Source organism: Pagrus major, chromosome 6 (genome assembly GCF_040436345.1).
Source record: "Pagrus major chromosome 6, Pma_NU_1.0".
NCBI classification, from domain to species: Eukaryota; Metazoa; Chordata; class Actinopteri; order Spariformes; family Sparidae; genus Pagrus; species Pagrus major.
The window spans coordinates 11,971,873-11,993,851 of NC_133220.1; the positions used below are offsets into that span (position 1 = coordinate 11,971,873).

The 21,979-nt window shown below is 39.6% G+C and overlaps 1 protein-coding gene across 1 annotated transcript; it reads right to left on the bottom strand.

The window, feature by feature from the left end:
• Positions 1–1,790: 1,790 nt before the first annotated feature.
• smarcd1 (SWI/SNF related BAF chromatin remodeling complex subunit D1) lies at positions 1,791–17,797 on the bottom strand. Its single transcript, XM_073469049.1, has 13 exons — positions 17,578–17,797; positions 12,806–12,981; positions 11,873–11,915; positions 10,783–10,905; positions 10,012–10,134; positions 9,720–9,836; positions 9,166–9,267; positions 8,909–9,070; positions 7,424–7,521; positions 7,123–7,258; positions 5,238–5,360; positions 3,953–4,054; positions 1,791–3,332 (listed from the first exon to the last, which is right to left on the bottom strand). The coding sequence occupies exons 1-13, from the start codon at positions 17,761–17,763 to the stop codon at positions 3,279–3,281; spliced, it is 1,545 nt and encodes a 514-aa protein (XP_073325150.1). The 5' UTR covers positions 17,764–17,797; the 3' UTR covers positions 1,791–3,278.
• Positions 17,798–21,979: the final 4,182 nt, after the last annotated feature.

The following is a 21,979-nucleotide window of genomic DNA, read 5'->3' on the forward strand; positions in this document are numbered from 1 at the left end:
ACGCCCTCTGCTGCTGGTTGGTCTGCTTTGTATCCCCTCTCAGGGGCACACTCTCTCTTTCTCTCACACACAGAAGCAACAGGACAGTCCCTGAATTAAGTGTGTAATTACAGTGATGTAATAAATACTCTGATTTTTTCTCCTGTTGAGTCTCTGAGGACGTAATATTATGATATTTAAGCAAACAAGGACACATTAACACTGAAATTATGAAATTCTGTCACTGCCTTCTCGTAACTAGTAAGTTCACACAGTCTCAGGATCGGGAATAATTAGAAATACCGGTCCCTCAAACACAAATACAAACTAAAGCTCAAATAATCAGTAGATTTACCAAAGTACTCTACTTAAGTACAATTTTGAGGTACTTTACTTCATACTTCCACTCCACTACATTTTGGATGCAAATATTGTACTTTTTACTACATAAATCTAATAACTTTAGTGACTAGTTACTTTTCAGATTACATGCTACATCAGAGCCAAATGAGTCAACATAAAACTCATGTTAGCTCTTGGAAATTGCTATTCCATGTATCAAGAGCTGTCTTTTTTTCTTTGTTTAGAGGCCTGTGAAAAAGTTGCATAGTGCTCTAAAGTAACAAAATATAACTTCCTGGAGAAAGATTGCTGATTGTTGAGATTCATCCCCAGATCGTCAAATGATGACGAGCTCATCATGGTATCTGGTCTGTGCTGCCAACCCAAAATTACAGTATTTGAGGATCCGGGGATGAAACTCAACAATCAGCTATCTTTCTCATAATTTGTTGCTTTAAATGACTTTTTAAAATGACCCGATATTGTACAAAAAAGCACTTATTGCCCACTGAATATAACGAAGTCCATAAATTGAAAACTGATTTTTACAGCAGAACTTGTTTCCTTCCTTACTTATTAGGAAGTCTCATGACGAGTCCGACCCCGATGCTGGGAAACATCAGACTCAAGTACTGTTAAATAAACTGCTCCTTGAGCAGCTACAACAGTAAATTGCTGCTTACGCACTGATGCATACGTGTAAACAAATCTAATTATATAATACAGACTTTCAGTCGCAGGGGATATTTTCCTGCAGGAAGTGCATTTCTACTTTAGTAATACATTTTGCTGATAAGTTTTGTACCAATTACTTATATACTTAGAATTTTACATGGAATGACATGTTTACATTGCTGTATTGGTACTTTTGCTTAAAGGATCTGAGTACTTCTTCCACCACTAATGAAATTTTGCTGGTTTTCTTCGTCTTAAAGCCCCATTTCGTAGAAATTGGCATTTCCTGCGATTTGGCGCCCCCCTCAGTTTCTTAATGCAACACCACTGTCATAAATACAAATCCCAGGTCTGTAACAATTTGTCAGATGTAGGTGCACACTACAAACAAAACTCATTAAATCATGAGTGTTATGTGTTGTCTGTGATCCTACCCTCTCACTGAAGTCACATAGTGCAGAAACGAGTGATGGGGTCGGAGCGGCTGAGACAGACACCATTCATCCTATTACAAGATGCTGTAGCATTTTTAAGCTGTTATTTTAAGGTAAAAAATTACATAATGTTGCTTTAATAAATGGTTTAAGTACTTCTTCCACAGCTGATACAATTTCCCATTTGTTTTGTAATTGGGATTTGCTCATCTTAAGGGGTTTTAGAAACATTTTTTAAAAACAAATCACTTAATTTAGAAACTTTTAGTTTTAGCTCAATCCTAATCCATACAGTGTTAAAGCAGATTTTCAGGTGAAACAAAAATCACTGGCAGACACATGACAACTCTCACAAGCAGGTACATTTTACATATCCTTTATTATAACATAATAAGAACATACAGAAAAATAGGTTTGGTCCATGAAAAAGTCTGCAGATTCAAATAATACTAAATTCCCCCCAGTCCCCCTTATTTATCTTTCAAACCGTGTTCCCACCCAAACCCACATTAGTGTATTCTTGGAATTTGTTAATGAAATGCACACACGCTAAAGTTTCAGCCAGGACACTCGTCTTCACCTTCAACAGGGAAACAACCATTAAACTCAACAGGTCTTCAGCCAGGGTACGAAGAAGCTACGACTCTTTAAATCTGCTCGGCCCCACGTGTGACTGAGCTTGTTCAAGTGTTTATGGCTTCTCTGCACATCATTAAAATACACAAAACTAAAAGCAGGAGATTTAACTGTTCCCAGCTTGCAGGCGACATGAACGCGGTGTACATTTTGTCCTGCAGAGCAAAAGGTTCGTCAAATGTGAGAGCTAAACCACGGTGCTCTGACAACGAAGGCCGATTAATAATATAAATACTGGTTCAACTATCTGAGCATAGACAAAGAGTTAAGAAAAACATCTGTCAGGATAAGAGATACAATTTTACTTCACATCCATCTTCAGTTTTTTTCTGCTCAGTATTTACAAAACTATATAGACTAGAGGTACTCATACTAGCTACTTCCTTGATAATCTGTACTAGCTAACAAGACAAGTACTTATATAATACACGTTTTCAAAACAAGGATCATTGATAATAACAAAAAAAGAAAAAGGAAAATAACTTCATACTTAATGCCACCCTTAACAATAGATGTATATTCTGCCGTGATTGAGCTTTTAAACGTTTCTTGTGGCACAAAGTGTCAAAGCAAACCGATGAGAACTTAAGACAAAGTGATGCATGAACAGCCAATGTGCTACAAAAATAGCCTGATTGATTATAAACACAATCACAATCAATATCAAACTGAATGGGGAAGCATCTGGAGGCTGGGTTGGGAGAGTTAAGTGTAAATTTACTTTCTGAAAAGTGGAAAAAAGAGCCGTGGCAGAATCAACACATTCCAGCTGATTTAAGATATTTTTAGACTTAGGGACAAAATACATTAAAAGTCGCCCAGTACAATCTGCTCTCTGCTTTTCATCTGTGTACAATCTGTACTTTTGTATAGGCGTAATGTATAAAAATGAAAGGAATGCTCACAGGTAAGGCTTTAACATGCTTGAGAAAACACACTGCGCTCTAAGAGCTCTGGTGTGAGGAGAAATTATACAAAAAAAAGTGGAAGTGGAAGTAGCAACAAAACTGCAGTAGTCGTCGAGCTGCAGGGTGATGATAAAAAAAAAAGGACATCCTATATAACGGTAAAGCCATCTAGTATCTATGTCTCTCTAAGTTTGTCAGAAAACTCTGTGAGGAATTCACTTTGAACATCCCACACACGCACACACATTAGTCGTCTCAGACAGCACACCACGTCGCCTTATTTGCCGCCTAGGGACAAATTTCTTTAGGTGTTTCTGATGCCAAGCGCCTGCTCCAGCTCCTGTCTCCTCTGCTGGACCTGAAAGACATTTTTACACAGAACAGATTTAATCACCAGAAGACAGACACTGTCTCCAGCTTCTTAAATGTCAGGATTTTCTGCTTTTCTTTGGGGTATGTGAGAGAAATGTAATATACTTTGGTGTTGGACGGCTGGCCAGACATAATGAGCAATTATTTATGTAGCTTAGCTTAGCCTCTGGAAATAATGGGCAATTATCACCATTTTATAGCCAAAAACAAAATGATAGATCAATGGACAAAAAAACCTGGCAGACTTGTGCCAATATTTTTTTTGGTTACAGCCCCTGCAGCTGTTGCCATTTAATCTGAAAACAGATTGTCAACATCATTAGGCTGATAACTAAAGTCTAGAGGTGCACCGATCGATCAGCCGGGGATGGAATTGAACAGTTTTCAGCATGACCAGTGACCGGTGAATAAATGAAAACTGTACCCTTTCGAATTGAGGACAAAAGCCAGATGTTACTATTACTGTTCTTCTTTTCCTAGTATGACTGGGGTAAAATAGTCGAGATAATCAAGTTAGGACCAAAGTGGTTGGACCACGTTGCTAGCATCATCAAAAAAAAGAGACTACACACAGGAGATGGAGTAAGTCGAGGAAAAACTGATTACCTTGGAGTAGAAGTAGCGACAGACGGCCTCCTGAGCCCACGGCTGGTAGTAAAACTCTGCTCTTCGCTCTTCTTCTGGGTTTCCTACAACATCTGTCATGGTCTGTGAACAGAGAAACAATAAGACAAAACTCAACTTGTCCTTAAGCGGAGAAATTAAAGGATCCCGTGAGAATAAATCTATTAACGGTCCTGAATCAAACACTGACTGCAGCTATGACAAACATATTGTCATGATTTTTCTGTGAATTAGGTTGACTTGGCTGTTGCTGTAGAAGCAGCCAGCGCTCTTTGGACCAAATTCATTCAATTTCACAGAGTTTCGGCTGAACAAACACTGCAGGTGGCTGACAGCTGGTCAGCAGTTAATCGGCTCATGGTCAGGGGGGAGGCGTGCCGGCAACCAGTCAGACATGTTATTAAATATTTCACGCTTTGTTTTGACTCTGACCTGCCTGTGTTACACCTGAGTGAGCAGCATGAGTTGTGTGTGTTCAGAGAGCATGATGTCCATGTACTCATGTAATGAAGTCCTCACCTCCTTCAACTGAACCTTGAACTGAAAGTCAAGTCACTGTGTCACAGCAAAGACTAAATATTACCTCAAACATAGCCTCAAACATGACCTCCAGGGATTTTCACACCTTGAAAAATACTTAGACGCCAGAGGGAATGTTTTATTGTTTTTTCTGACTAATTTGATTCTTGACATTTTTTATCCGAACTGTCAAGTGGCTGCCAGTAGGTTAAAAAAGGGTTTCCTCCTGAGATACTATAGTTGTTTATCATCTATTGGTGAGGATTTTGAGAAGTGCAGGAGTTTCTTTTTCTTCTTGTCTCACCTTATTCTGCTCCTGGCAGTGTTTTCTACAGTCCTTAATGTCTTGTCTGAACCCCTACAGAGTGTGCTTGTAGTTGCTGCCAAGTCAAATTTATTTAAATAACCCAAATCACAAATCTGCCTCACAGGGTTTTACAAATCTGCAACGCACATGACATCACCACCATCCATAGACCACCGATTCAAGTAAAACAAACAAACAGATATTTCTTTCTGTTAGCAATAGATTTTTCTATTTGAACTGCTGAACATTTATATTAAAAGTCACAATGCTTACTTTTCATAATGACTGACATCACAACTTTTTTTTGCACAGTACACTGACAATTTGACAACAGCCTTTTCCGTTTACAAGTAGGAGCTACACGGTATCTGTGGTGATACGAGACCACAGATAAAAAGCGCCTTGAAAGACTGAGTGTGAGGTCATGACGGTCGGACTCACCTTGAGGTCTCTGCACTGGGACTGCAGCCAGTCGTTGATAAAGCCCTGAGGATCTCTGGCAAAACTCAACATGAACTCTCTCTGGGTCTTCAGCTGGTTAATGGTCTCAATGGTTTCATGAATCTAAAAAGAATTAACAGAAAAGAGAAGAGTCATCGATTTAAAGTAATTGAAATGGTATCACTGACACAGAAAAGGTGAAAACAGATCAGATGTTCCAAAACCATTTTAACCAGGGCACCACTTCAGAGGGATTTTTCATGGCACCCTGACATGTGTGATCACAGCTTGAGCTCTGTTTACAGTGATAAATCTTCCCATTTCGGCTATGTACCTAAAAAACTCCCATTACGACAGCCAATTGTGAGCAGTTGTTCAAAGTCTAAGCTGAAGAATAACTGCATATATCTAACAGGGTTTCAGTCTGGTGACTTTGATGTTCATTGCTTGTTTCCTCTTTTGAGTCATTTGAAAATGCATTATCAAAATCTTGTGAATTTGAATGTCGCCTCTTTATTTTTTTTAAATGATGCCATATAACTAAAAATGTCCAACGAAAAGATGGAAATAATCTAACAGCACTGTTTTGTTTTTTTTTTAAAACAAAACAAAACAACCTTTCTAGTGCCGTGGAGCAGTTTTTTTATATTCAGATCCCGTTTTGTTTGTCTCATGTGATTGCACAATGTGCAAATGGTTTCACACTGTTCCACTTGTATGGTAACACACTAGGAAACTTAGTAACCAACAATGGTAGGGAAGATGAAGTAAACATGAATATAAAAAGATTCAGGCTTTAAAGTGTTCAAAGGAAATCATCTTGGCAAATGTTTCTAGTAGGAACAAAATGCCTTCACCACATTTTGTTATACCTCAAGGATACAACACTGTTTTGATGAATAAAACTGAATGTAAACAAAACTTTTGTTTCTTCATATGCCGACTTAAGGGGAGAACCTTTGAGGCAGCCACTTTGGGAAGTGCTGTCTTAGGCATAAAGTTCACTATCAGGTATTCCCTGAAAAACATCTCATGATAGAGTGATACTGAAGGTCTTTATATCTGGGGTAAATGAGTCAGCTATTGGAAGATGTGGGTTAAACACAGGTACTGTTATACAAGAATGGTTTAATAAGAATATCTGTTAAGTCTCTAGCATCATTAGACAGATAAAACTAAGACAAAGACTGATAACAGGCCGGCAGGAACTGGGTGTATATCTGCATACTCAAAATAAAGCAACAAAATGAATGGCCCCTTTAAACTGTAAACAAGCTCTCTGTATTTACACTGTTGACTTGTCTCAGAACAAAGACTACACAGAAGGATGACTTTTAGGAGAATGGCTCCGTGCTTTATCAATGTGATTACACTCATCCCAGCCAAGGTAATAGCTGCTAGCAGGAGGTCAAGAAGACCTGACCGACCTCAAACCTGCTTAGAAAGTAGGGAGTAATTCACTGGCAACACTTTTGAAGAGCAGATATGTGTGAAATTGCCCTCAGCAGGCTCACAAAAAGGGGAAAAATATTCGACATGGTGGCTCAATGCAAAATCTGCCCATTCACATTGCATTTAAATGGAGTGTTCTTAAAATGACCTTTACACAGCCGCTGGAAGGTGTCACAACGAATCAAGTGCTTTAAACTAGTTGAACCAAAAACATACACTCCTTCGCTTTGTGTGACATTTGTTGGAGTGCAGGTTGCTCTACAGCTGGGATTGAATAGATCAAACCCCCACAAAAAAGCTCAGAAACACTGCAGGAAACAGGAAAAACAACTCCCTTTCATTACACAGGCGAGGGATGCGACGCTCTCAAACTCACCGGGACAAAAAAGTAGAAAAGAAAAACAGCTGGTGGCTGTTCAGCCGTGGTCTGTACCTTATTGTCCAGTCCTGCAATTTCCTGCTGACTGGCTGTGGAGAGCAGGAATGAGTTCATCTGGGTCTTCAGTGTGTCATCCACCTCCACGTCAATGTCATAGCAAGCAGTCTTCTTTTGGTCATTAGGGTCCACACTACAAAACAATACAGTACATTTACATTCAGTAGTAGGTAGATACATTAGCAGCAGGTGATTAAACTAATTTAAAATGTATTACTGGATCATAAAAACACAACTTTCAAACTCTGAGACTGTTACTACGGAGGGGACCTCATGCTTCACATATTAATGAGGTTACCTGATCACATGGTTGATGATGATGGGCTCCGGAGGCATCAGAAGTGCATGCAGGCGCTGCGGGATCTCAGAGAACTTCATTCGCTGAGTCTCAAAGATCTGCAAAATGAAACCAAAAAAATAGTATCTGGACAGGTGGCCAAACTTTGACTTAAAAACATCGACTGTGTGGAGACCATTTTGGATTTGTCATGTGTCATGGTTGGATCCATTTATGAAAAACTTTTTCAACACTGACAGCTGTGCCATGCTTAGACTATTGCATCAGGATTCATAAAGACAGACAGATCGTTGGTTTTATGTCCTGGCAACCGTCAACAGGTATTACAACAACAGTTTGACTTTATCCTGGTGGCTTTTGCAGGTTAGGGTTAGGAAAGTCCAGTGAATATTCATGAAAAATAAAGGTTCTAGAGTTTGACAAAAATATACCACACTTTTGGGATTCAATAACAAACAATAAAAAGATAGAAATTTAGTTTCTCACGGTTTTGGTTTCTCAAATCTGTCCTACATAAACCCTCTTCCCAAAAACAAATCAATGAAAAACCTCTCAAAAAGAAAATGAATCCAACATCTCCGAGGCTGTAGGCGTTGACTCAGTTAATCGTCTTCCTGCATGCAGGATAGGTAGAGAGAAAAAATCCTGCGAGACACGCTGCTATAGCTTTTGATTTAGATGCCAGAAATTGAAAACTAATTTTGATCGATTTTCGACTTGGAATTGAAATCCTGACATTACTGACATGTCAGTCTTATCCAAAATGCTAACTTTCATCTCTATTTCCTGGGAAGGTTTATATTCACAAGAGTAGTACACTGAATTTCCTTTTGGCTCATCTACTGTTATGAAGACAGCCCAAGCAAAAATATATTGTAAATAAATGACTTATTTATTAATCACTAACAAGTTAACTTAGTTGCAGTAAACCATTTGCCATGAAAAACACGTTTTTCCTTCATGGCTCAGCCTTTAATGTGTCTGATTTGATTTATTTAACGTTTCTTTGTATAGAGACCAGAGATTTTCAAATCTAATCTACTCATACAAGAGTGCAACAGCACTGGGTGTTTAAATAAGTGTCTTTTTTCCATCTTTACCACATTACAAACAATAGTTTAAATGACAAGAAAGATAACCAGTAAATTTATTCAGCTGGTTTTACTTTCTTTGACAACCATATGTTTATCTTGGCACAGAAGAAGAAAATGCTCTGGGAAACCTGTCAGTGACCCAGAAAGAGTGGGAGTCTCCATACAAGGACAGAGGGAAGAGTAGAGAGGCAGACTGTTTAACACTGAGTGCAGAAGTCAACCAGAACAACTACGTGACTGTCGACCAGTCAAGCTTCATGCAGGAGCAACAGTTTGTTTTCATCTGTTTTTTAAGAATAGACAGGCCTTTATCTTTTGATGTATTTTAAGGTGACAACACGTTTCATTAAAATCCAAAGTAAATTTCATAATGTGCGTTATATCTACTCACCTGCTGCAGATATTTGTCACAGTTGATGAACTCGCGCTCATGAGGGTCTTGGAGTTTGTGGGTCTTGACGTACTGCCACAGTGCCTGAATGATGACAGGTCTGGTCTGGGTGTGGATACCCAGCATACGAGCAAGCCGGGGGTCAAGCTTGAACTGAGGGGGCTGGATTGAGGCAAGAGGGATCTGTCATTAGATTTGGCTGTCCCTGTTATGAACCTCAAATGTCAGAGAGGCAAACTAAACCCCTGAGCATTTACCTGGTAGTCGAGCATGAGCAGGACGGTGCAGCGAACACCCACATCACCAGGCCTCTTCACCTGGAAACCATCCGTTTCCTGGGTGGTGGCAGTCCTGTGCCACTAAAATGAGATGAGGGACATTTTAATTACAAATAGAGTATTTACTGTTAAATCTTCAAAGTAAGTCTTCACTTACAAGGACACAGTTTCAATTGTAGCCGAAGCAACAAACTTCTAATCCCAAACATTAGATCACGATTAAAGTAAATGTAAATATAAATAGTGTTGCGTCATTGTAAAATCAGTCTACAATAACATTATTGTGCTCAATTCAAAGCACGAAGAAACAACAATAAAGAAGCAATAAACGTACTCCACAAAAACATAAAACAAGCCTTAAAAATCCTTAATTACAGATGGAATGATATTGTGATTAAGTTGGACTAGTTGGCAACTTTGTTGATAATTGATTGCTCATTTCTGTTTTTTCTTTGAAACATTTGGGATGGTTTAATGTACGCAAAGTGAGATTTTTTGCTTTTCTTTGCCATATATGATGGTAAACAGCTTACTTCCACAAGGTGATTATCTGGACCATACAGGTCTTTGTCCAACTCGATCACCAGAGACTTGAAGAAAGAGGAGAACTTCCGTTTCTGTTTGGTGGCTTCATACTTGGACACGGCCGTCTGCAAAACAAATGTTACGGTTTAGGGAAATATGAAGGGAAGCAATTTTGTTAAAGATACTTGTCTAAAATTTGGTTGATTATATTATAATTAACTGTGTACAGCCGTACTGTATGCACAGAAAACAGTCATATTTTAGATAATTTCACCAATATATTTCAATAGTGAAGCTTACATCTTCCAGCAGACGCCCCTCAACACGCAGCTCCCATGATGCAACTGTGCCTTCTCCATCCTCAGCATCTGGCTTTGCCGGGTTGAAGGTGTTTGATATGAAGATCCGCAGTTTTCTCTTTTGCTGGAAACAATCAGTCAAAAGAAACTTTGAATTGACTTGCTACTGTTCACACAACAAGGACTTGATATCTGAGCTGATAATCAGCGAGGGTCGACAACGTCAATTTCATAAACAAACTGCTCCATAAAATCCCACGATTCAAGTTCATTCGATAAAGTCAATTTAGATAGAGATCGCTCTGCTGTGACAACGGGTAGCCACATTTAAGATAACATCAATTTAATGGTTTAGTGAATGCTGACACTTGAAGGACGTTCAACAAATCAAATATCAGCCTGGCACTCAGCCCCCCTTGAATAAAATAACATTTCTGTCCACTGCTACATGAAAACTGTTGTAAAACCAACACTAAAAAATGATTTTCTATGAGAATAAAAACATAGGAGTGTTAGTATCTTTCTTCAAAAATCCCTGAGTTGAAACCTGGTTCGACAGCAAAATCACAAAAACCCAAACCCACTGTTACATGGCAACCTGTGGACTATATGAACTGGACTAACGAGCCTTTAATGAAGACTTTATTTGTTAACTTCGGGTTACAGGGCGCATGGATGGCTGTTGGGGGGTTCTGAGTGTCTTTCAAATTAATTTCATATCTGAACTGGATTGATAAGAAGGATTAAGGAGGAAAAACTTTAATCAGCATACCTTAATGGGCCTCTTGAGGGCCTCCTGAATGTCCAGCCTCTTGCGCATGATGGTCTGGTCCAGCTTCCTCTCAAAAGCCAGCAGATCCATGTAAGCCTGAGACTCTGGGACCAGTTCCCTGATCTGGAATACAATAAAAGACACTGGTGACCACTGGTGCAACATCCACTGAGAACAGAGGAACAGTTTTCAGTTTTATTTAGAAATACGGCCAGTGTATTGCAACCTCAGTCTGCTTTGCCTAAACTGCCCCCTTGTCAGGTCTCTGCACCGGGAATTGCAGATAACTTGTAATTCATCTTGAAAAAGGTTTCAAGCATGTTTTGATTTAATAACCCCACAATTACCTTTGCAAGACCAACGTGAAGTGTACTATGAACTTTCTAGACCAACATTACTCATATACTAACATCAGGAGAGCAGCGAACTCCAGCAGTAACAAAGACTGGCTGACAAACTGCAGAGTTTAAACACTTAAACCAACTCGCCACCTGGCCCAACAATTTTTCTGGAGGAAACTCTGAACCATCACAGCACCATTTTTGTTGATCAACTTCTCATCAAACTGCAGTTTAAGCTATAGCTACAGTTCCTCTGTGACGTGCAGCCTGAAGATGAATACACTCAATTATGTAGCTGTCCTTGACATGCAGGTTTCAAAGTGCAGTCATTGCATTGAATAATAATAAAAGAATAAAATGTCAGTCCTAATTCAAAACAACTCTACAGGAAAACATTAAAAAAGGACCCATTGATCAAATTATCTACCATACATCCACAACAGCTGCCATTACGCTGATGTTGTAGAGAGGTACAAAGAAGAAAACTTAACAAAAAGACAAAGAGGTTTTTTGTGGTCCATTTTGTCAGATTTTTAAACTGAAAAAAAAAAAAAGGTCAAGTACGTTATCTCAAGTGCTTACATTCAGTGCACTCTCAATTCTAACACTTTCAAAAGATTCCTTTAAAGACCAACTTTCCTTTATTTGGAGCCTCCTGAATAACAACAGACGAGCAAATGTAATCTCACCAACACAATTAAGACCAGAATTAATGGATTTTCATTGCCTACCATTTGATTAATACTCACCCGCTGAGGTAGAATTTTATCAGCCATCTTCTTCTTCTTTGTGCTGTAAGAACAAATTATAAAAAAAAACAAGATAAGTCTGCGTGTGAGTCAGAGCAGAGTAACACCCCATTTACATGATTAAATTCAGCACCTGAGCTGAAGAGCTAGCGGTATCAGAATCATGTGCAAAAAGCCAAGGTTGCGTTTCTTGCACATAATTTGTATTCTATCTTCCTCTTTTCAAACTAGATGGTAAGGCTGTTAAATAGGCTTATTTAAACGTCAAGTGTAGGTAAATTATTAATTTTATCTGGTTCATAAAATGTAAGAAACAGGAAAAATTATGATGAGCAGTTTGCAGGATAATACATTTAGATAGCTTGCTTTCACAAACCTACAGGCTACGGTCAAAAATTTGGTACGAACAATGAAATAAGATAAAGAAAAGCAGCAAATCCTCACACATTTCAGAAGCTTGAACTACAAAATGTTTGGCATTTTGCTAAAAAAAAATCAATTTTTCTTGTTTCACTTTTCGTGTAATCACTTCAGCTGTAAGTAATACTAAACAACACTGCTGGCCAAGCTGCAGCTTTTTTTCTTAGTTTAAAAATACGTAATGAGGTTAATCTTCAGTCTACATCTATCATGTAACAGCTGAGTAACATTACTGGCATTTCCTTATGAAATAACTTTTTCCCTTATAAGTAAGGCAACAGAAGTATGTCCCTTTTCAGTCTACAACAGGAAAGACGGGCTTCCAAAAGGAAATATTGTTTTAGGTGGCTGTGATCAAACTTTCAGCAGGAGTGGGTGGGAGCAGGACAGCATGTCTAATAGAGTGGATGGTGGGTACAAAACACCATTTTAGTTCTTCGTAAGCCTCTGTTACAGATGATTTTTAATACAACAAAGCATATAATTAAAGTTTAAGTGGGGGGGAAGACTTACTGCTGGTTGCGGTTCGCCTGCTGCACCTGCTGAATCTGTTGGGGGGCGGGCCTCTTGCGAGATGGGTCCATCACGCCAGGCATCACAGGGCGAGACACTGGGCTGTTTCCGTATCCTGGGGGGCCCATGGCTGGTCCCTGTGGGGTCATGCGGCTTGAAGGAGGCATGCCTGGTCTCTGCACGAAGAATATAGGAAAAAATGATTTAATCTTTTTCATAAAACTTCTTTAAAAGATTTTCTGGGCATTGGTTTTCATATTTCACAAATCGCTTCACAGCCCTCAAGTCTGGAGTGTACAGATATTTCAGCGACTGCATTGAGGTTCTGCTGATGTCAGACAGGATTCAGTGGTAATTACTGTATTTTCATTTGCAGGTTTAGTCACACTTCAGGAATAGGGTCTGTGCCCCCACATACCATGTGCGTTTAATGTAAGCTTAACAAACTTAGGACTAATGTTCTCATCTTACCTCTTCCCGGTTTAGTTTTAGCAGTTGCGTTAAAAATAAGTCAGTAAAATGTAATGATACTGTGATCATTTCATTTATTTGTCAAGCAAAAATGCCAAACATCGAAGGAATCCTCCAATGACATCCGTCGACACCATCATCGAATAAGATAATTGTGGCTGCAAATCAGCAAATGAAAAAAATAATAATGTTTGTTTTATATATAAACTAAGTTGTTGTATATGGGCTGCACGATACGGTAATGAGGATGTGTCTTCTGTTGGGGTCTGCCTCAAACAAGGGTTAGGGTTAACATCTCTGCAAACCACAGTTCTTCATTAATATGCTGTTTTGTGACACATTTTTATCTTAAACAAAAAATTGCATCTTTTTAATGTGGTCAGATTGCACATGAATAATATTTGATTAACTGTGCAGCTCTAGCTGTGCATCTAAAATGCTAAACGCACAAAGCCCCCAACCCCCCACTGCAGTAAAGCAAACTGTGTTTCCAAGGTCGTATGGATATGTGTAATTCAAGACTTGAAAGAGCTTTTGAAGACAGAAGCAGATCAAAGTCTACCATCCTTTCACTTGAGTCCGTATGAATACTGCCCTACGAGAAGACTGCGTTTGCCCTAAGACATAAAACTAAACAGATATCACACAGATCAGTGCAGAAACATCAATATGGCAGCAAAACATTAGCAGCAGCACTCCTGATGTAAATGATTAATTCTAAACTAAACTCATTTGACATTTTCTTAGTACAAGAATAACAAATAGCTCTTACTCGGCAGCTCATACGAGCTCTGTACAGTTCACAGAAACAAACCCTAGATGCAAATTGTTGCTTTTTGAAGACGAGGAAGCAACAATTTGCATGCCGGCTCCTTCAAACAAGTCAATAAAGAACAACTCCCACTTCCAACTCACCAAGCCGTGCGCTAAGAACTCAAACAGGCGACTTCTTGTATCTAACTGCATGAGTGCGGGTGAGAACAACAGATAAATGACAGATCAATGATCGCAGCTTTCCCTCCAGCAGTCAGTCCAACGAATGACAGATTGAGGCAAAGCTCACTCTCTGCTCAGCCAATGGTGGAGGGTGGAAGGGAGGAAGAGTGACAGGCGTTGACTTTATGAACAATACGATGAATACGCTCTGCCTTTTCCACACAGCGCAGTGTGGGCAGTAAGGGACTGCATGTTGAACATTAAGTGGCTCTTTAAGCTATACATCAGTATAACCTTGGTTTACCTGAGAACAACAGGAGTTCTGCAGTATTCAGAGTATGACGACTCTGACTATGTAGTGAAAGGCTGCCTGTGTGCGTGAAAGCAGTCAAGGACGCTGGAGGAAAAAAGCGGCAACATCTTTTCACTGAACTATGCTTCAGGTTCTCTGTAGCTAAGCAGCAGTCACTACAGCAGCTGTGGAGCAGTGAAAAATTACTTTCTATCAAGATTCAACATACAAAAAGTGCCAGTCTATGAAACAGCACGTTAGCTCAACAGGTACCCATGATGCAGTTCAAAGACAGAAACTCTGAATTGAAGGTGAGTATAAGAACAGTTATAATCTGCTAATATCTATTGAGAAATCGACAAAATGACTTTCATCCAAGTAGCAGCATGTGTGAGAGGACAACAACACACGATGTTAAAGAATATTTTACAAATGGATTGAGCACATCGACATCTTTTAAAGTCACACATTTGAAAACACACCTCTATGAGATCTGTCACTATGTGTTTCAAACAGAGCTGAAACGATTAGTTGATCGACAAAAATAGGAAAAGTGGAGAGTTTTGTTTTTATTTTTTGAAGCAAAACTGCTAAATGTTCTAGAGGTTAGCATAGCTGCTACAGCATCAGTTATATCACGACTGGAGAGCATATTTCATTCAAAGAAGAGCAAGGAGTGGCACTGAAGGCTTTTCTTGGTGGAAACCATGGTTGCGCTCTGCTCTCAGCAGGCTTATGTAAAAGTTTTGATTACAAGCTGGCTCTGTAGGTGGGAGCACTCTCCTACTTGTTGAACTGATCGGTTGAAGTTAGCATTTGATAGACAGATGGTGAATGCCAAGTATGTTTCTGAAAGTGCCTGCCCTTTTCCAACCTGTTTCTAGGCACACCTTTCCAGATGGAGTTGTGTAACAAACCATCTGGCAGGTAACATTAGATAAGTTTTACTTTTGTTTTTCTGTCTTTCTTTCTTGCTTTTTTTAAATACCTACCTGATTCTGCTGTCAATTTTGTAGTTTTGGTTTATTATTTTCCTTTCTTTTTGTTGCCTCTTTTCCTTGTAGGTTGTTGCAGATAAGGTTTTTTTTTTTTAGAGAATATGTTGCCTTGGGCTTTGGGATGGGGAGATAAGCATAAGTCACAATTTTCTGTCTTTTTATAAGCCAAATAACTGAGAAAACAAACAGCTGATTGATTGATTGTTTAATAAAAAAGAATTGTTGGTTGTAGTCCTAATTTTATAACCATATAAGCGTTGTTGTCATGAAACTTAATTGCAAGAGAAGTGGACAGTGTGCAGGAGTCTTTTTCCTGATTATCATATAAGTAACATGGCAAATCTTCCAGTATAAACTACTGCAGATTTAAATTAACCAACATTGCACTGGTTGTCCTCATCCTTCATGATGAGGTATTATCATAAATGAACTGAAAGTCAGTCTTATACATCGTACACTATGAATTCACAAACAACAACACAAGTTTACACTCCAGATATAATTGAACACTGTATTTGTGTCACCATCGTGTGCAAAATTTAGCACACTGAGCCCACTAACCAAATGCTGTAGAGCTACACGCTGTATATTTTATCTGACTTGAGGGTTTGAAGATCGAGCATATGATATGCGACACAGATTGTAAAGCACTCTGAGGAAATATTTGCTCACAGTGTGAGCTTTAACTGATAGCTCTGAACGAGACGAGTTTGTAGGTTGATGTGACTCAATAGAGAGTAGGGGTTGACCGATAGGGCTTTTACAGGGCAGATACCGATTATTAGAAATCGAAGAGACTGAAAACCGATATTTGGGAATGATATCTATTTGAAGTAAAAATTAAAATCTTTGTGTCCAAGTTTCAAGTACAATTTCAGGTACTTTACTTGAGTATGTCCATTTTCTGCTACTCTACTCTTCCTCTCCACCACATATATTTGATACACTTAATTACTTGTTACTTTGCAGATTATTCAGTGTTTATAGACTATTAATTGTGACGTGTTGCTAATCAGACATTGCTTCCGGTGAGACATTGTGTGAGAGGATACTGCATCAGAGCCGAAGTAGCACATTTATTTTATCGAAAATCCACCAGAAAAATCAGCGATGTGATAACTGGCCAGGGCAGATCATCGGTCTACCCCTGATTGAGAGTCGTTGTTCTGGAAAGAAAGTTTTAAACTAACAACTTAACAGACAACAACACTGTATTCTTAAGTCTCTGTTAAACTGATTTGGATTATTTATCAACTGAAGATCATTTTTACAAAGCTACAAAAAACAACAACCCTTACATGGGACTCCTAGCAGCTCAGATGTGCATTTACAGCCCATGACGTGTATAGAAAAGCTCAAGACTCTCTGGAGTAAACATCTTGGTTCACTTATTTTGTTGTGTGATACCTTTAAACCAGGTGACAGTGAGCTTACTGAATGCAGGGACTGGTGATGTCCCTGCAGACACCAGCTAGCACACATACACCAGTATGCTAGTAAACAAAAAGGGCGCAGTTTGGTCTCAGTTTGAGCCTCTCCTGTGATTTTTTCTCTGCAGAGAAACAAACTGTACGGTAGCTTCGTGCAGCCTATTCATTCATAAGAGGACGAGGCATGGGAATGCTCCTACTGAAAAGCTAACTTTTGAATCCGGCGAAAACTTGAACTTTATAATGTACGACGATCAACAGCGAAGTCTAACTTTACTACATTACTTACAACACGTACAAAAACCATCTAAAACGTCATTTTAACAAGCGAGCTGAGAGAAAACTAGCGACGTTAGCAGGCTAAGCTAATTGGCTACCGTGACTAACTAGCTAACCTTAACGTTAGCGGGCGGGAGGGTTAGCAAATTCAAACAACAAACAAACTCCGCCAGTCGCTCAAAGTGGCCGGTTCACACGTTTCGGACGGGTACGCACTTTTCGGCGGGGCTGCCCAGCTGCTACGGAGCCGTGGCCCGCACCGGTGCCGGAGGTTCACGTTAGCCGCCAGTGACAAAGCAGCGGTAAGAGGCTTTGTTCTAGCGGACTGGCTAACGCGTCAGCAGCAAAGATGGAGTGATATCTCACCGGGTACCCAGGCCCGGGCATCGGGGAGCGGTACATGTGGTTCTGCGCGGCCGACGACGGTCCCATTCTTCCAGAAGGAGTCCCGGGGCCCATGCCTGGTCCTGCGCCCGGTACCGGTGGTCCGGGTCCCATTGCTCCGCCGCCACCTCCCGTCGGAGCAGTCTGAAACCCCCCTCTGGCCGCCATCTCCTCTCTGAATGTCGCCGCCGGTGGAGGCACGAAGCTACCGCGAGAGCGAGAACGGAGTTTCGGGTGGTGTTGACGGTCCCCCAGCGGCCCCTGCTGGTCACCGGCGGTACTGCAGGGAAAATGTGTGATTAAAGGATAAGTCCACCCATAAATGTGAATTCATAATCCAGGCTACTCACCTTCAACCTAACATTTCTGGAGCGTCACAGCACAATAGCATGCCAACACTCTCCTAAACAACTGAAGTAGATGGGGACTTGTTTTAAAATGTAAAAAAATAACAACTGAAAGAAAACATGAAATGGCTGCATACAGCTTGTCTGGTGTAAGTCTCCAGAAGCTTCAAGATCCCAAACTGATTTGAAAAGATGTTATTTACACCCTTGCACCCACTTCAGACAGGCTGCACGCGACGACTTTTAGCTGAGCAGCTACAGTGTAGACTTTGGCTTTAAAAAGGGTGTAAATTAAATTAGTCTTAAACCAGACGAACTGTATGGAGCCATTTTATGTTTTCATTCAGTTGTTTGTTTAGGTTTTAAAACAAGTCTCCAGCTACTCCAGTTGTTTAGGAGAATGGTACGACGCTGTTTTGCTGTGAAGTGAATAATGACATGACTGATTTTTCAAATTTGGGTGAACTTTAAGATGATTGAGTTACTGGTCCTGGATAATTAGAAGTCAATGGAAGAAGAGTGTAAAATAAACCCACACAAGGCATTGTTCTGAAATATATAATAAATTGCATAATCAACTGGATTAAATATGAATAATTAAAAAGAGTAGTTTAATGAATAAGTAACAAATGTAATCATAGTCAACTTCAATTTTTTATTTCTTCTTTATTAATATATAGTAGGCCTATACGCACCGTTATGTACAATATGTCCTATGTTTTTACTCACGCTAAGGTAGATAGAAATAGCTCAAATTAATAAGAAATCTAGGTCAAACGTAACCATAATATAACACATTTAAAATATTATTATAATTACTACAAAATCATTTCCACTTGTTTTTAACAAACAAAAGTAAACAGGTCACAAAATCAAATATGGTAAAATAACATCAATAATGTTTGGCCAGTAATGACACATTCCTGAAAAAGGAAAATATAACCACTAAATGTTTGGACAGCTCAGCCTTTTGTTTCTCCAATGCTGATGTCAAATAATTTGATACATTTATGAATGACAGCTGCAAAGTTTGTTAGTAGGTCCACAGTACTACTACAATATGACTTATATTATTAAAACCAAAAGCCTGTCTGGGTTCGTCAGGTTTACCTCCATTTTGTTTGTTATATCACTCAGCAGAACTTTCTGCAAACTGTATTAAAACCAAACCAAACAGCATCTGGAGCTCTCACACAAAGTTGTAGAAGAAATATGTACTGCATACTGGATCAATGTGGGATATAATGAAATAAAAGTGCTTTTGTAAATTAATTTTACCTTGTACAGTAATAAATATTCATGGGCACAAAACAGAATAACAAAGAAGGTAAAACATCACAGTAACTTTATTTTATTCAGTAGTGAAAGGTGCTAAACAAAGTCACAACAGAAACACTTTCCTGTGAACATTCTGAGCTTTCATTTTATTTTTGGTTTCATAACGGCTCTGTGCTTCAAGTCAACTCTCCCCCTGAGTCATCACATAAATCACAGACACTTTATTTCTGGATATTTAATTAAATCAAAACAAAACATTTCTTTTGCCACCATAGGGGTTCATGAATTAGTAAATCAGTTAAAGTCTTGATGATGAGCTGATCTGAGTCCCATCCGCAGCACCTCCATACTGAACAGAAACAGCTTCACATGACCTCCTTTGAATGCATATCATCAGTCTAATGTTTGATCTGCAGAGAGATACATACACGCAGAGGGCTGTTGAACCTCTGAAGGGGTTTTTTGTATAAACAAGTAAACAACGAGCTAAGAGTGGAGCGGCTGGGGTCCCGTAAGTCAGCCACAGAATCAAACACTTTCTTGTTTCCAAACTCTGATGCCATTACACTTCCACCCAATTAGTATGGAGCTACAACAGTACAAGACATGGCATCCCATCTGTTTGCGTAGCCTGTTTTGTGTTTGATCTGAGCTCGTGTGAGTGCATACGAGGGAGGAGGGGGCATACATTATGTGTTTTTGGAACGTGCTGTGGCACAATCCTCATTCATGGGAGAAAAAAGATTGATTTGCTGCATTGTGCTTCAAAATCGCCAGAGAGGATTTTGCATCGTGTGTGTGTGTGTGTGTGTACGATGGCAGCTGATCGGGTTTATCCTTGACAGGCCTCCTGACAGCCGGGATATGAAACAAATGAATAAGGGTTTGTACTTTAAACAAATTAAAGGACATATCAGGCGGACCCAAGTCTGGAATCTAATACCGCGTCTTTCAGCACTGAGAAACTTGACTCTGTTGTAATTATTAATCCTCTTAACGAGCAGAATGTAAAGTGGAGCCCAGAGGAGCCGGGCCTCAGCCTTATCTATGACAAACGGCTGAGCATCCTAATTGCACTGAGAGATCTGACAGGATAAATTTATACCAGAAACGTGACTCATCTGACATGCTGGCAGCAGGGAGAGGACGGAGACAGGCTGCAGTGTCAGCTCAGCTTTGAAAATTCATCTCTGCACAGTATAGATCCAGGAATATAAAGTAACGCACGCTAAGAAATCAGTGGGTGAAAACTGGGTCAATATATTCATGGGGAGAAAATCACCCACTCAGTGTTAGCGTTATTTATTTATATTTTATTACTGAAGTGCTCAGAAAAGCAAATCAAACGGGAATTTTGCTTTTTATATACAGCTTTGCATCACTACATTGTATGTGCAAATGAACAATGGTAAACTAAAACTGCTCCACTCTTTTGATGGCAAAAATCCGCCAAATGACGCAAAACGAGCCATCTGGCAGATTTCCAGTGCTGTTGTATCGACTACAGATTGTTGTTCCACATTTTCCATGGACACAAAGAGTAAAGTCTGATCGAGAGAGAGCTTGGATCAAGTGAGGGGCGTCACACCAAAGTCGAGGCAGTGCTGATAAGCCATAAACCAAGATTCTGTTACTACACTGCCGATTTCTCGCCTGAAATGCTGTCAGAAACATGCTGTGCTGAAAAAACTCAGATCAAACAGTGCAACAAGGCAGTGCTGAACAAATATGAACCCACGATTCTGTTTCTTTGTGTATTTCTCTCCTAAAATGTGTTTAATAACATATTTCAGTGTGTGTTTATTGGTTGGTAACATTTTTTACCTTAAAACAACAGCTTCAAAATGATGTTGATGGTACAGTGACTTGCAGTAGGTTGAATGGTGTCTCTGTCTCAGCCACTCCGCCCCCCCAAATCACTTGTTTCTACACTATTACCCCTTTTCAACGAGTCAAAAATCCCACTTAAACCTGCTCTGATTGGGCTTTTGTGTGCAACGGGAATGTGTAAACTCTGCATTTATCAACATCCGGTGGTGGCGCGTAAATAAAGAAGGAATTTGGGATGCGGTCTATTCAAGGATGTTTTATTACAGGACACAGTGTTGGAGGTGGAGCCCCGTTCATTCCTGTGAAAGCTGCTCAGCGGTGTTTTGAAGCCAAAACACTTCAGATAAAAATCAAAGACCTTTTTTCCGGCAGGAAGTGGGAATGGGGTCAATACGCGATTTTTTGCGGGTTGACCAACGTTTAAAAAACCTGTGTAGACCTGCTAATTTTGTTGGAAAAGTGGTATGAGTAACTTCAGTGAGAGGGTAGGATCCCAGTGGCAACTCACACGAAATGCGATTTTCTACATAATGTTGCTTTGATGTGTACGTCACTTAAATGTTGCAAATCATAATTTCTTTATTTGATAAAATACAAAACGTAATTTTGTTGATCCCAAATGATGTGTTAATAATTTAAATCTGCAAAGTAACTAGTAGCTAAAGTCATATAAATGTGCAGAGTTACAAGAACAATTTCTTCCTCTCAGATGTAATAAAGTAGAAGTATAAAGTATCATGAAAGGGAAGTACTCAAGGAAAGTACTCAGTTCTTAGATCTCTCCCCCCACAAACCCCTTTTTTTCTTTTGTCTCCCTTCTCTCTCTTAATTGTGTTAATACAGGAACCACTGGGGGCACATCTGGAAACAGATCCGGACGTACAAAGAGGCACTCCCCCATTCAGAGCCTCAATTCCCCCGCTTCCCTT

Bases quoted from the DNA above. Each gene is read 5' to 3' on its own strand.
- smarcd1 (XM_073469049.1), bottom strand. From the start codon at position 17,763: ATGGCGGCCAGAGGGGGGTTTCAGACTGCTCCGACGGGAGGTGGCGGC. The intron at 10,906-11,872 runs GTGAGTATTAAT...ATTGTATTCCAG, and splicing joins ATAAAATTCTACCTCAGCGG to ATCAGGGAACTGGTCCCAGA. The intron at 3,333-3,952 runs GTAATCAGTTTT...AATGTCTTTCAG, and splicing joins GTCGCTACTTCTACTCCAAG to GTCCAGCAGAGGAGACAGGA.